At 38.6% G+C, this 13525-nt stretch overlaps 1 protein-coding gene across 5 annotated transcripts in view; it reads left to right on the top strand.

The window, feature by feature from the left end:
• Nucleotides 1–13525, top strand: part of SDK1 (sidekick cell adhesion molecule 1) — a 394324-nt gene that overhangs the window by 110336 nt on the left and 270463 nt on the right. For all 5 annotated transcript variants that reach the window (XM_051782514.1, XM_051782501.1, XM_051782510.1 and 2 more), the window contains 2 exons: nucleotides 4966–5072; nucleotides 9097–9244. In XM_051782514.1, the coding sequence (XP_051638474.1) occupies nucleotides 4966–5072; nucleotides 9097–9244 (255 nt within the window). The remainder of the gene's footprint in view (nucleotides 1–4965; nucleotides 5073–9096; nucleotides 9245–13525) is intronic.

Raw genomic sequence — 13525 nt, 5'->3', positions numbered from 1 at the left:
CTAAATGTTCCACGTGATGTGACTCCTCCTGGAGGGGAGCTGAGCTCAGTGGGACTGTTCTTTGCAATCAGATCCAGAAGAATGTGGTCTGCCTTAAATTCCACACAAACCTTTCTGTTTCACTGCTAAGAATGCCAAAATTAAGCTGATAGTTTTAACAGACTGTTCTTTAATGATTATGCACTTTGCCCCCAGGACCTTCCCGACTCCCTCCCCATCCCACAGACTTCCCATCAAACAAGAGAAAAACCATGGAGTGGCTTATCAGAGCTACATTTGTACTGATAGGTAGCACATGACTGGCCAAGTATCAAAGTGTCAAACAGCCAATTTTGTCTGCTTTTCTTTAATGTGGGAGTATTGACTGGGTCTTCTCTGTGCAGTTGGCAATTTTCGTAACTTTAGAGAATTTAACTTTTATGCAGCTTACTTGCTGCTCTCAGATTTTGTAAAAATTACTTGGTGAATTCAGAAGTTATGAGGGGTGGATTTGTGCCAAACAGAGCCCTTGTGTAGCACCTGTACCTTTAGCAAACCAAGCTAAATACTGCATTTTTGGGATTACATGAGTTTAGGCAGAGAAAACTTGTGCTTCATCCCTACAGATAGAAATTGCAGTAAAATTCAGTATAAAAATGCAGGTTATGATATGAAACTATATATTGGTCCACCTGGTAGTCCATAATTACTTACCTTAAATATTTCCAAAATTGTAAGCTAACATTAGATCTATTTTTGATATTATTTACATTTACCGAGGAAAAAGGAAAAAAGTCCCTTAAATGACTTTTTTAAAATTTTGGGGGTGATTTAGAACATTTAGCATAAAGTATTTACCAAATACTTCCAACCACACTTATATGTGAAGTTTCCTGGAAGTGCAAGACTTTTGATTTAGATGAGCCCACCTAGTCCTGTTTTCAAGCCTTGAGATGCCCTGCTACCTCAAAATGAGCCACATGCACATATAGGGGAGATTTGTGAACACTTTCTAGAAAATAAAAAGAATCTCTAGTAACACAACAAATCACAGAATGTTTGAGCATCACTTTGTGTAAACGCCACTTGTTTTGATCAACAACAGCAGAGTCAGTTGTAGTTGCTCAGCAGAAGGAGCTGAAAACAGCTTTTAATGCATAAGGTGCTGAGAAAAGTGGGATAAAAAATGGTGTGGGAGGACAAACAACATGAACATGGAATCAACAACAAGCAAAGGTTAGAACTCAAGCCTTGTAGATGTGCTCGTCACTGGGAGACTGACATTTCATGATATTAGGAGAAACCTGAATAAGAACGTGTGACATTTTGAAATAAGATCAGAATGCCATGGTATTTCTTAACCAAGTGGGCACCCTAATACAAAATGAGAATTTTACTGTATATTGCAGTGTGAGTTAGGATCTTGGAACACCTTTGCCAAGCTCTGTTTACACACACCTGCAATCAGTCCTTTGTTTCTCATCATTGCATTTAATTTAGTCCAGTGAATGTCAGGTCATGATTCAAGCTATATTTAATAATTCTGCATTTTTTTATATTGTTCTTAGTTCTGTTTCTAATTAAAACATCTGATGCAGAGGTGATTTAGAAGATAGGCAACTACTGGTTTATAGTAATAAAACATTGATAGAAAATACTAATTTAGAAGTTGAAGCCCTGCTGCTGTTACTACACCACAGTCAGACATAAACCAAACAGGATTTTGATTATATAGAAATGGAAAGCTTTAAGCTTCCAAAAAAAGATTATATGGCATAGGTGCATAAGGATGAATGAAAGCAAGGAAAAGATATGCTTAGACATAAAAATTCCAGTTGCAGAATTTAAACTTTGACCCCATAATAGTTTGCTCTGCAGTTCTCATGGGTAAATAGTCTGTTTAAATGCACGAATCTTCCTGAGTAAGTGACTTCTGCTGCAATTTGAATCATCAGTCAAAGAGTTTTGGTAATTGATAATTCTTAGTGAGCCTCAGTTAAAGTAATGTCTATATTGTAACAGGCTGAAAATATATTATTATAACACCCCAAGTGAGTAAAGAACTAATTGGAGTCTTTGCATTTTGACCTTGGTGACCCCGAATGAACAGCTTTTCTTTGTCTAACGAAGCTGATTATGTGCAAAGCCTGGCTCTTACAGTGACTGTGCATACACTGGGCTGGATTAAGAATTTATAAAACAACCTTATAAATTCTTTGTGATCTGAGATACACATAATGGAAACAAATCAGTGCTGCTGACTGCAGTGGTTATTCTGCTTATGTCTAGAAGTTAAGAGGCTTTAAAGTTCAGGCAGTGACCTTTTTCTTTTTTGGTTCCTCCCCCACCTTGTTTTCTTTTGAATTGAGTTTGGGACCAGGTGTGTCTCCCATATTTGCTTTTGTGGCCTGAAATTTATATGAATTTAAGAAACTAAAATTAGGTCTCAGCAGCCATATAGTATTTCAAATTACTTTAAAGAATCTGATTATTCTATTTGTGTTTTTAACATTGGACACATTTTAATTTTATTCTGCATAAATAAAGTGAGACCACTTGATGCATAAGTCCCTTGTTAGAAAGTTTGAATAGATAATAAGTTACATGACTATCCAATAAAATACATTTGCTTTTAATTCTGTGTTCATAATTATGGCTATTAAATCCTGTAGCCTATAGGTTCGCTTTTAACTCTCGGAGCATTTGAAATTCAAATGAGGGTTTCAATTTTAAATTAGGGAGGAAATATAAGTGTTAGTGCATTTCTCCTTGGGTGTCTGATAGCACTCCATCCTTAAACTGACTCCTGGCAGTGTGGTGATGGAGCATGTTCCGCTCTGCAAGGCTTCCCTCGGAGCTCCCTTTCCGCTTGTCGCTTTACATCTTTCCACAGAAACTTTCCAAGCACCAGTTTCTGGTTGGCTGTTCCACTCAAAATGAAGAAACTGTCGACTCTGACTTTCTAAAGTCCTTGCAGAGATCCCCGGAAACCTTAAGTAGCCTCCTGGCATCTGTACAATGGGAAGATCTTGCAAGTTGAGAGCGTAGACAAAAATAAAGCAAAATTATGTCTTGTCACTGGAGAAAATTGTATTAACTTTTGATATAAATTCATTGTGGGGAAGAAAGTCTTGTTTTGAATTTAGAAAGCACTATTTATATCCCTTCTTGAAGATGAGAAAATAAGCAGAAAGGGGAAAGCATAGCACAAAAAAGCAGTATTATGACTGTTGGGTCAATAAAAAAAGTATATTTTAAAAAATAAGACACGTGAGGTGCATAAAGACTGTTTAAAATTGTAAACACAGAATCAGAAATTCCATTAATATTTATCTCTTGCCCAGGTTTGTAATTTTTAAGTTAGTCTCAAATAGTATAACCATATGTCCCATCTCTTTTTTTTTTTTCACTTTTGTTATTAAGTTCTTCTAATTTTGCTTCCCTTACCTGCACATCATACTCAGTAGGTCCACTGAGGATCCAGCTGCTCAGTAGGTTGGGGCTCCCTTGGAATTTCCAAGGTAGATGGCATTTTCACTGTAAATTTTCAAAAGATTTTCATTTCTTCAGGCAACATGTTAAGAATGTTTCCTGCTGAAACATTAATAAGTCAGAAAAGAAAACCAAAGTAGGACACTTCTGATCTAATTGATTTGTTTTGTCCTGGTGGCAGCAAAACTAACTCTGCATTACTGTTTTAGTACAGATGAATACCCAAAAAAGAAGCCTTTAATTTTGGCTTTATTTAATAGAAAAGCCAATGCACTAAATGTTGGCCAAGTAGGATGCTAAACCTTTAGGAGAGGAAAAAAACCTGCTAAGCTATAAACTGTCTGGTAAAATGAATTGTACAAATTAATTTTCAGTATTTACTTGCCAGAATATTAAATTTATTTTTTTAATAATTATGTTTTACAGCAATCAGCTGCCTGGCAGAGAAGGAAATGATTCTGATTGCTGCGTTTGCTGCCACTTTGCTGCCAGGGTCTCCCAGGAATCCCTAAAATTTGTCCATGGTGTTGGACTCTCTTTTAATTCCCCGTATTTGGTTGTATGACCTATTTCCTGTAGTGTATTTATTGCACCATGCAGTGATTAGAGCCTGCATTTATCACACCAGATTCTTCTACCTCCTTTGTTTTTCTGGTGTCTGATCCTGCTCAGATATTAAGCTCTGTGTGTGGGTGTGTGCAATGTATCTAAGAAGAGATGTTTTCTTTTAGTGGATTTAAATTTTGAAGATTAAAATTCAGCAGTTTTCTTTTTCCTTATCTTTCATAAAGACTTTCATTAATCCTACCATAATATCTCCTGAAGGTGACTGGGGGAATATGTGCTTTTGATTAATGTTTGTTTAATGCAGGATTATCTCTATTATTCATGTGTTTTAGTCCCATTAAAACTGTGCCTATCAGCTCATTTTCATGTTGAGTAATCAGATGTAGCTGAAGGAGGAAGGTGAGCATTAGTGGACTAAGTGTCTGTTTAAGCACAGTGAAGGGCAGAACAAACACAACGTACAGCACATGGTGTCATTTCCAGAATTCCTCTGAATTATAGTGGAATAATCACATTTTTTTCATTGGACAGCTTCGATGTTCCTTGCAAGTCTTCCTAATACCCACATTTAGTTTGCAGTCTTCTTGTGCCTCCTCTGAACAAATTACCAGGCTGCTTTCACCAGCCTGAGGAATGAAGGCGGAGAAAACTAAGGAAAAAAATTTAAGTCTATATTTCAAGAGAATTTTTGGATATACTTGGTATTTATCACATCCAGAACTTCAGACTGAAAGATATTTCATGCATTTTGTTCTGTTTGGGTTTTGTTGTTTGTTTTTTTTTAAATCTGTGTATGACAGACAATATTGTAATCAAAGACCAGAGATGATACGAGAATGCTGCTTGTCAGAAAAAAATACAATAAGCATTTAAGGCAACGTGTAAAACAGGCAGAAGTGCACTATAATTCTGCATTTTGTCTTGCAGGTACATCATCCCAGCTCTGCAGAGGTCTGATGCTGGATTTTATCAGTGCATTGTACGGAACAGGATGGGGGCCCTGCTGCAGAGGAGATCTGAAGTCCAAGTGGCATGTACGTTGGAATGGGAGTTCATCTCTCCCTGATTCTTTCTGTGGGGAGAGAAACAACATACCAGTAACACTTGTTAGCCTGAAAAGTTATTAGATAACGTATTTAACAAGTTTTCAAATTATTGCATCACAAGTTTCATACTCTGGGGTGTCTCTGGGAAGCAGCTCCAAGTGGTGCAACGTTAAGTCTTTAGAATAAGCTTTTTGAGGGGTTCAGAGCCATCAAAAGAGATCATTTGGAGGCAGCTGTACATGAGAAAACTATTTTACCTTTCCCTGAATACACAGGGATTAAGCAAGGCCATACAGCACAAAACTATCAGTCAAAACAGCACCACCAAAAAGGCCCAGAGGACAGCAGCAGATACCTGAGAGAGAACGATGTGGTGGAGATAACGCCAGGCAGCTTTCAGATCATAATCCCTGTGATACAAAATCAGCAGTTTCACAACAATACTTTAAAAGTCTGTTCTCAACAGCTTCCTGAAGCAAACCCTCCAGTGTTTGCACCACTTCAGTTTCAACTGTGCAGAATTTTTGCAATCCAGCTGCCATTAGGAAAGGTTTAGTTGGTTTTCTCAGGAGTCAGTGCCAGGGAACATGACATAAAAAATGATCACATACTCTCAATTTTCTGTTTTTCAGTTAACATGTAGGAAATATAATCCAAATAACGTCTTTGGAATTAGCAATAAAATTAGGCCTTATTCTTTTTTTTCGTAGTAAAAGCATAAAAAAAATTCAAAATAGATAGATTTGCATACTGTGCCTAAGAAGTGGTAAATGGATCAGATTTCTTCTCCTCAGGGTCAGTAACTGGAAATTCAGTTGCAGTAAATGTCACTTGATAAGTGGAATTTAGAGAAATTGAATTATTTATTAGAAACCCAATTTGAAGGAACTGATTCAAGTTAATCAGTATGTCAATGAGGGAAATTACATGGAATTTCCTGTGTTTTAAAATAAAACCAGCTGCAAATGGTATTATGTAAGTTTTGGTATCATATTCATCAGTTTACTGAATTACAGTAGATTATGTTACTATATCTGTAATGTCAGTAATACCAGTAATTTGATGTTTGATCTCCCTATTGTTTCAGAGCTGCTGGGAGCTAAAGTAAAAATAAACTGCTGCTAAACTGGGGGTTTCCTTCCCTGACTTCTACCAACCCTTATGCCCCTGCTGTGCAGTGACCTTATGCTCACCCTGATGTGTGTCAGACCCTTGCAAGTACTTTTCCAAATTTTCTTCAGTTTTAGTGAATTCTGTCAGGTCACAGAGGATCTCCTGAAAGCTGGTGTGAGTGAACATAATTCTGAGCGAGGTGTGGGGTGACGACCAAGGTTAGCAGGAGAAGGTGAGGGTGAGATGCTCCTCATTGTGCAGCACTGAGCCATTAGAGGAGCTTGGATGCCTCTAGAGTTGCATCTCCAGGTGTGTTTTCAGGGGACAAAGGCTTTGGTAGCAGCACCAGAGAAAAATGTACCCATTTCCTCCTCCATCCCACTGATCGTTCCCGCTCTTGCACTGCAGTGTAGCACACGATCCCTTTGGGCCCAGCAGGAAAACTTGTTTGTGCAGCTGTGGACTGGGAAACTTCTCCAAAATTTGAAAAAAAAGTAACAATTGTTTTGTCAGGTTGTTAAAGCAGTTCTTTCCCCCCTCCTCCCCGTCCAGTTCCCTACCCAGCTGCACAAGCAGTTGTACTGACAGAGCGGAGGGAGCGATTCCCGAGGAAGTACTTGTGGGAACAGTGAGAAGGAGACAACAGGAATACTTTACCTTGATGCTGCTGCTGAAGAATCCTGTCTCCTGAAAAGACAGTTTTATTCCCCTCTGAATGAGGGTAAGATTTGCAGTGAAGTGTTTTGTTTCTCCAGGCTGGTCTGTGTGTGTGGTTGGTTGTTCTGGAGAGAGAAAGAAATGCAATTGTTTGCTTTTCTTCAGTTTAAGTCCCCCCCCACTTTAATTTGTAGTTCTGCACTGCTGAACAAGGCTAAAAAGCTCTCTCTTAAGACTCTCTGTCAGAATTAATTAATTAATTTATTTATTTTTATTGATAAAACCACTGAGAGAAAGCAAACCAGATCTTATATGGCTTGGAAGACCTTTGGTCTTGAGCCTATAGTGACATATATGGCTTCTATAGTGAAATTGCCAGTCAGATTTGCACTTTATTCCTGCAGATGAAAGTGTCCCACAAGTTTTAAATATCCTCTTCCTCCTTCACCCAGGGTAGCTACTGATACCATGTGATTGTTTTCTCTGTTTTAACATTCTTGATCTAAATTGAATGAAGCTGTGTGGATGTAATGAAGTTCCTGGTATTTTGTCATACATTACTTTTTGGTTATTCTTGAAAACATATCAGAAAGCAACATTCCAGGGGACTCCTAAAATTATCTCGTGCATTCATCAAGACTTACTGGGAGTTGTATTTTAGACATTTTACTCCTAAGGATTCACTGGAAATGATATGTTTTTGCCAGTGGATAGAGCATGCTTCCCAATACACTTCAGCTCAAGTCTCAAGTGAAAAATTGAAAGGTACAATTATAATGTGCACTGAGAAAGATCTGAGGTGTTTTCCATGTCCCAGATATCTGAAGTAGCAGGGAACTTGTTCAATAATTTAAAAAATATTCTCAACACATGCTAACATATTGCTTAGCTGAATGGGAACAGATATTTGAGAGAAAACTGCTGAGTAAATCTTAATTACAGAATGGGCTTTAAAACTCTTGGATTGTGAAAACTGAAATAATCATATGACAGTGAAGTTAATTAGATCCACCTACGCGGTTTGAAACTTCTTTTCAAGTAGCTGATCTGATTACAGTTGTGAGGAATATGGAGCAACAGAGGAAGTACAATGCTGATTATCTCTGAATAAATAACTTGAAAATCACAAAGATGATTAAAGCTTCTTTAAAATACCATGTGTTTTTAATTTCTGCTCTTGTTCTGTCTCTTCTCATCTCCTGCCATTCACAGACCTGACAGCAAGTCTTCTCTTTCCTAAGTCCTTTACGTCCCTCTCTGCTGCACAGAACTTGGAGAGAACCCTGTGGTCCTTAAAAAAAAAAAAAAGAAGGGAATTCAGTGACAGAAGCCAGAATAGTTCTCTCTCTGTGTGTGTGTGTGTGTGAGTTCCTTAGTTTAAATCAAATTAAAATGCATAGAATTTCTTTGGAGAGTGAAGAAGTAAGAGCCTACAGCCCTGTTTATTTTAATGGCTAAGAATGAGATACAAGAGGCAAAAGAAAAACAAGAAGAAAACGTTCTCTGAATTTTTTCAGGGACTCCCCAGATATGTGAGTTTGCCTGTGAAGTAAAGCCTTCAGAGGCAGAGGTTCAGCAATGGTAGATTCCTTTCTTCCATTAAAATTTTTGTTAAAAGCTGCTCTCTGAGACCAGGGATGCTTTTGTAAATGCTGGAGATCCACAGGCAACTACTGAAATCATAGTGTAGTGCCAGAACTGACAGCTCCCAACATGACTGTGGCCTTGTTATTTTGGAATCCATCTGGATGTAGTGGCTCACTTGCATAGGTCTGACTATCCATTGCCTTGACTACAATGACAGAGCTGCTTGTCTGTTTGTGTAGCAGTGGATTAAAAAAAAAAAAGGATGACCAAAAAATTGATAAATTCATATACACCACGAATATTCCTTTGCATTGCAGGATCTTATCTAAAAAAACCCCCAACAATCCAAACCAAACAAACCTCCATTAAAATGCCACTTCCAGTTAAAACCACTCAGTTATTGCCACAGAGCACCGGGGCCATTCAGGACTTCTGATGGATGCTCCAGCAGCACTTGGGTTTCCTTCATGCCTTATGTTCATCTGACTCTGTATAAATCAACATCAGAACTGTCCCATGATCTCTTGTGTCCTGTTGACTAATTCCAGCAGTGCCAGTGGCTGCTGGGAACACGGTTATTACCCTGTCCTCTGAAAAGAAATGGGGGGAGAGACAAGAACTTCCAGGACTCTGAGCATCATTTTTTAATTTCCAGACATGGGGAATTTCATGGACACGGACCAGAGAAAAACAGTGACTGAAGGACAAGCTGCAGTTCTGAACTTCCCACGCATCCTGAGCTATCCAAGACCCCAAGTGACGTGGTTTAGAGACGGGCACAAGATTATCCCAAGCAGCAGAATGTAAGTCAATTTAAAGCTCAAAATGCACCCACCCTAAAATATGATTAATTGTATTTGATAACACAGCTTACATTCTAAGTACACTAATTAAGGTTTAAAGAGAATAAAGTAGCCTCGTTCATACTGAATTGGAGATAAATTACTATTTTAAGACCATCTCTGAACTTCTGGAGCAGTTTGACAAAATAATTCATGTGGTTTTAATGGTCCTGGTGCAGCATAAGGGGCTGGATATGCAGAATGTCTGCGCTTCCTTCACGCTATTCATTTTCAGGATACATTTTGGAAAAGGAAATGCTCATCTCTCAGTTACGTTTACTTGAGTGGACTAACTTAATGAATACTGAGATTTTTGGTTTTTAATCTATGAATCCATGGGGGTTTTTTTACAGATTTATGCTTAGTTCTGTTTTCCTCACTATAAAATTCTAAATATTGTTTATTTTTTGGGGTTTTTTTAGCCTACGATGACAATTGTAGTTCTTGACTAATTAGCAGCTCACCCACTAATGACACAGTACTTGCACTTTGATTAGATATTGTCTCAAGGTGTGCTCATTTATCCTTTCCTGAAACAGTTATGAAGCCATCTCGTGTTTTCACCTGCACAGAGACTGAAGAGGTTGACTGTAACATTAAAAAATGTAGATTAAATCTTGTCTCATTTATTGGAAAACTGTTGAAATACCAGGGATGTTGCTGGTTATTTCTATATTATATTTTCACATGTTCAAAGGGATAGATGTGCTAGCAGATGATGGTAATGGGATATTGCTGTGTTCCAGAAGTGCTGAGTTTTTAGAGTTTATATTAAAAAGGGAAAAGTATTCTTGGATTTGAATTTTGTTAATCTGCACAGTGTATTTTGCTGTTGCTTATGTGCATTTTTTTAAACCTGAAAGCTGGTATTACAGGCACTTTGAAACTGTGAAAATTAGTATTGAAGGGATGTGAAGAAACTGTGTAATAATTTATGAATAATTTAATAGTAATTTGATGGGAAACAGCTGGAAGATGAAACAATGGGTTCCTGGGCAATCTCTCGAAGAGAGCTAAGTGACAAATCCTGAGTTATTAACCATTAAGAATCTACTTCCTCCACTTGTGCCACATCACAAATTTTCTTTTGTCAATGCTGAGAATACCCAAATCAACTCACAGATGGTGACAAAGCCTTGTTATCCCGATATCCGAGAGTTTCTTGGGAACCCTTGCAAGGGAGCAGAGCAGAGTGACCAAGGCAGGCACGTGGTGTCTGAAAATGAGATCTGCATGAGTTTTCTTACAGTTTGGGAAAATTGCAAGTAGAGAAATGTATGTCCTGTATTTGTTGAGATAAATATCTGTTTTTCATCTGCTGTGCTTTACTCTTATTCCTGCCCTGTTGGGATTGTTGGGGTAGAATCACTTGAAACTCGTGGAGTGTGGAAATACTCACAAATGGGAGAACTCTAACACTGCTCTGTAGCAGGGCTTCCATATAAATTTTATTTCCCTGGTCAGAGATTTTGTCTAGAAGGAACTTGAACAGACATTTGTCTGACCTGTGTATGAATTCCTGAGTACTTTTGCAGTGGAAGTGCACGTGCTGAAAGTGTGAGCCTCGCTGGAAGTTTGGTGTATGTCAGACAGTAAACCTGGTAAGTTCAGGAGGTGACAGATTTATGGTACACATACCAATCATCAGAGCACTCTGTGTGCAGTAGGTCTCTGGAAAAACCAGGGAGCATCCACTCACATCTTGCTGTCTGTGAAATTCAGGAAGTAAATATGGCAGCCCTATAAATATGGAAAACCTGAGACACAGAGAGGATGCATAAAAACCTGAGAAATGTGCAGATATCTTATGGAAAGTGTTTCTTATCTGTGGAGCAAGTTGTGCATTTAACTTGTTCTTTGCACACAAGGAGATGTATCAATTTAACTGATCAGTTTAGCCAGTGATCCAGTTAGGCTGATGCATCCATCTGACTGGATCTCCTGCTAAACTCATCAGTGACATTGATACAACCACCTCGTATGATGCTCTTTAATCTGATTAAAAGTACCTTATATTGCTAAATCAATATAAAGCTTTTTTAATGCTCTTAAACAAGCTTACAATGATTTGGCTCAATCAATCAGCCATAATATTGTGTGTCAGCTGTAACAGTGATTTCTAAGTGACATCACTGTCAGCGTTCGTGGACTGAGGACATAAAAATGGGGACAGGAGTTGTGGGTTTGGTGCAGTTCATTCAAATAGTTGGTAAAGTTAACTCTTATTCGTGCAAAAACCTTAATGTGCACATTCTTAACCCTGCACCATTTTTATGCCATAAAAATGATCCTGATGCTCGTGTACACAGAGCTGCTGTCACCACTGGTGTGGGAACAGAGCATGTGCTGAATTGTCCTTATGTGAGAGAGATGAAAGATCAAAAGTAACACACACGTAACAGTTCTGAGAAAAAATAAATTCTGAAGATGTTTCAAGGAATGTCATTTAATTGGCTCTGCAGAAGGGTTTCCCTCCCACTTTTAAGGCAGTGAATGCTGATGTCATTCTCCTTCACTACATGCAGGTATTTAGGAGACTTATGGGGAGGGGTTCTGCCAGATGGTCAGCATTCCAGAAGTGGTGTGTTTCTAGGGAGCCAAGATAACAGAATTGCTGAATTGTCAAAAACTATGGTATCACTATGTGCATTTTTTTAAATGTTCTTTACAATATGTCAAATAAGGCTTTTATTTTTCTTTGTGTTTTCTTGTAATTATTATACCTGTTAACACAGTTGCCTCTTCTGTCAGATCATAGAATAGTTTGGGTCGGAAGGGACTTTTTAAAGTCACCTAGTCCCACCCCCTGCAGTGAGCAGGGACATCTGCAACTACACCAGGTTGCTCAGAGCCACATCCAGCCTGGCTTTGAATGTTCCCAGGGATGGGGCATCCACCTGGGAATCTCTGGGTAACCTGTGCCAGGGCCTCACCACACTCAATCATGAAAAATTTCTTCCTTACATCTACCCTCTTTTAGTTTAAAACTATTTACCCCTTGTCCTGTCCATACATGACCTTCTCAGTTGGGTTGGGGGGGGGGAAACTTCAGTGGATAGCTTTGATTTCACTTTTTTTTTTAGTCAGAATGGTGACTCTTACTCTGTCAGTATGCATGGCTGTGACATTTTCTGGGAGAAAATTTCCTTTGAGACATTGGCAATTTTTTTCAAACTGTATATTCTGTTGAATTTAACTGCTACTGTTACTCATGGTGGGATTTTGCAGCAAATAACTATGTAGTAGTTCTCATTTTAGTGGTGTTGGTAATGTTTTGTTAAAGCCCCCAGATAAAAACAAGAATGGGATGACAAGTTCCTCTGAAATGAGCGGGCACGTAAAGTCAACAAATCCCTCTATAATATATGAATGTGAAGCAAATGGCCTGCACATACTCATGAGATTGTTGTTATAGTTTATGACTTAAGGCAACTAACAAATCTGCAGCAGAGCCAGAGCGATGGCAGGGTGTGTATTTAAAAATTTAAGTCCTAAAAGTCGCTGTCGTCGTCCCACCACCACTTAGTACAGTGTGGGTGTATATTCATTTTGGCTTTTATGCATTATCTGTCACCAAAGCCTCAGCTTGATGTTGTCAAGGGCTGTTTCTAGAAGGAAGCTGCTAGAAAATGTGTACATGCTAGTACATGCTAGAAAAGTGTGGATGATCAGAGAGAAGACCAGAAGATCAAGAACAAGAGAAAGTGAACAAGGAGTGGAATTAGGGTTTGACAAGTTTATTATTATTTTACATTCCCTAAGAAATTTAAGGAAAGACTTTGCATTACACGTGAAGAGATTAATGTTTGCCAAATGCACTGTTAAACCAACGTGGAATTACAGCTGCACTGTTATCCAGGGTCTCGACTGATGGGGTGATTTTGCTGTTTCCCTGCACATCTTACCCAAACCAGCAGCCTCTCTAAAGGTGGCTGCATCAAAAGAAGTTGCTGCTCTGGGTTGTCAAGTATTCAGCTTGCCTTACCTGGCTGTACTTCATCAGCCTGAAAAGCTGAAGAGCACGTTTAACTTCCTTTACACGAGCACGTTCAGTACCTTGGAGAGGCACAAAGGACAGTAGCACCGGCAAGGTCTGCAATTACCTTTCAGTCGTGGTACAGAGGAATTAAATTCTCAGTACTCTTAGAGGATTTCTTACCTTTTTTCTAAGGGAAGCACTTTTCACCGAAAGGCCATCAATTCATTTATTCTGGGTTTCTTCTCTAAGAAGAAAACTTCTAT

This window comes from Manacus candei, unplaced genomic scaffold (genome assembly GCF_025592945.1).
Source record: "Manacus candei isolate 608988 ecotype Guabito, Panama unplaced genomic scaffold, ASM2559294v1 h1tg000002l, whole genome shotgun sequence".
Taxonomy (NCBI): Eukaryota; Metazoa; Chordata; class Aves; order Passeriformes; family Pipridae; genus Manacus; species Manacus candei.
The sequence above is the reverse complement of the archived record's forward strand: the minus strand, read 5'-3'. Positions and strand labels throughout refer to the sequence as shown.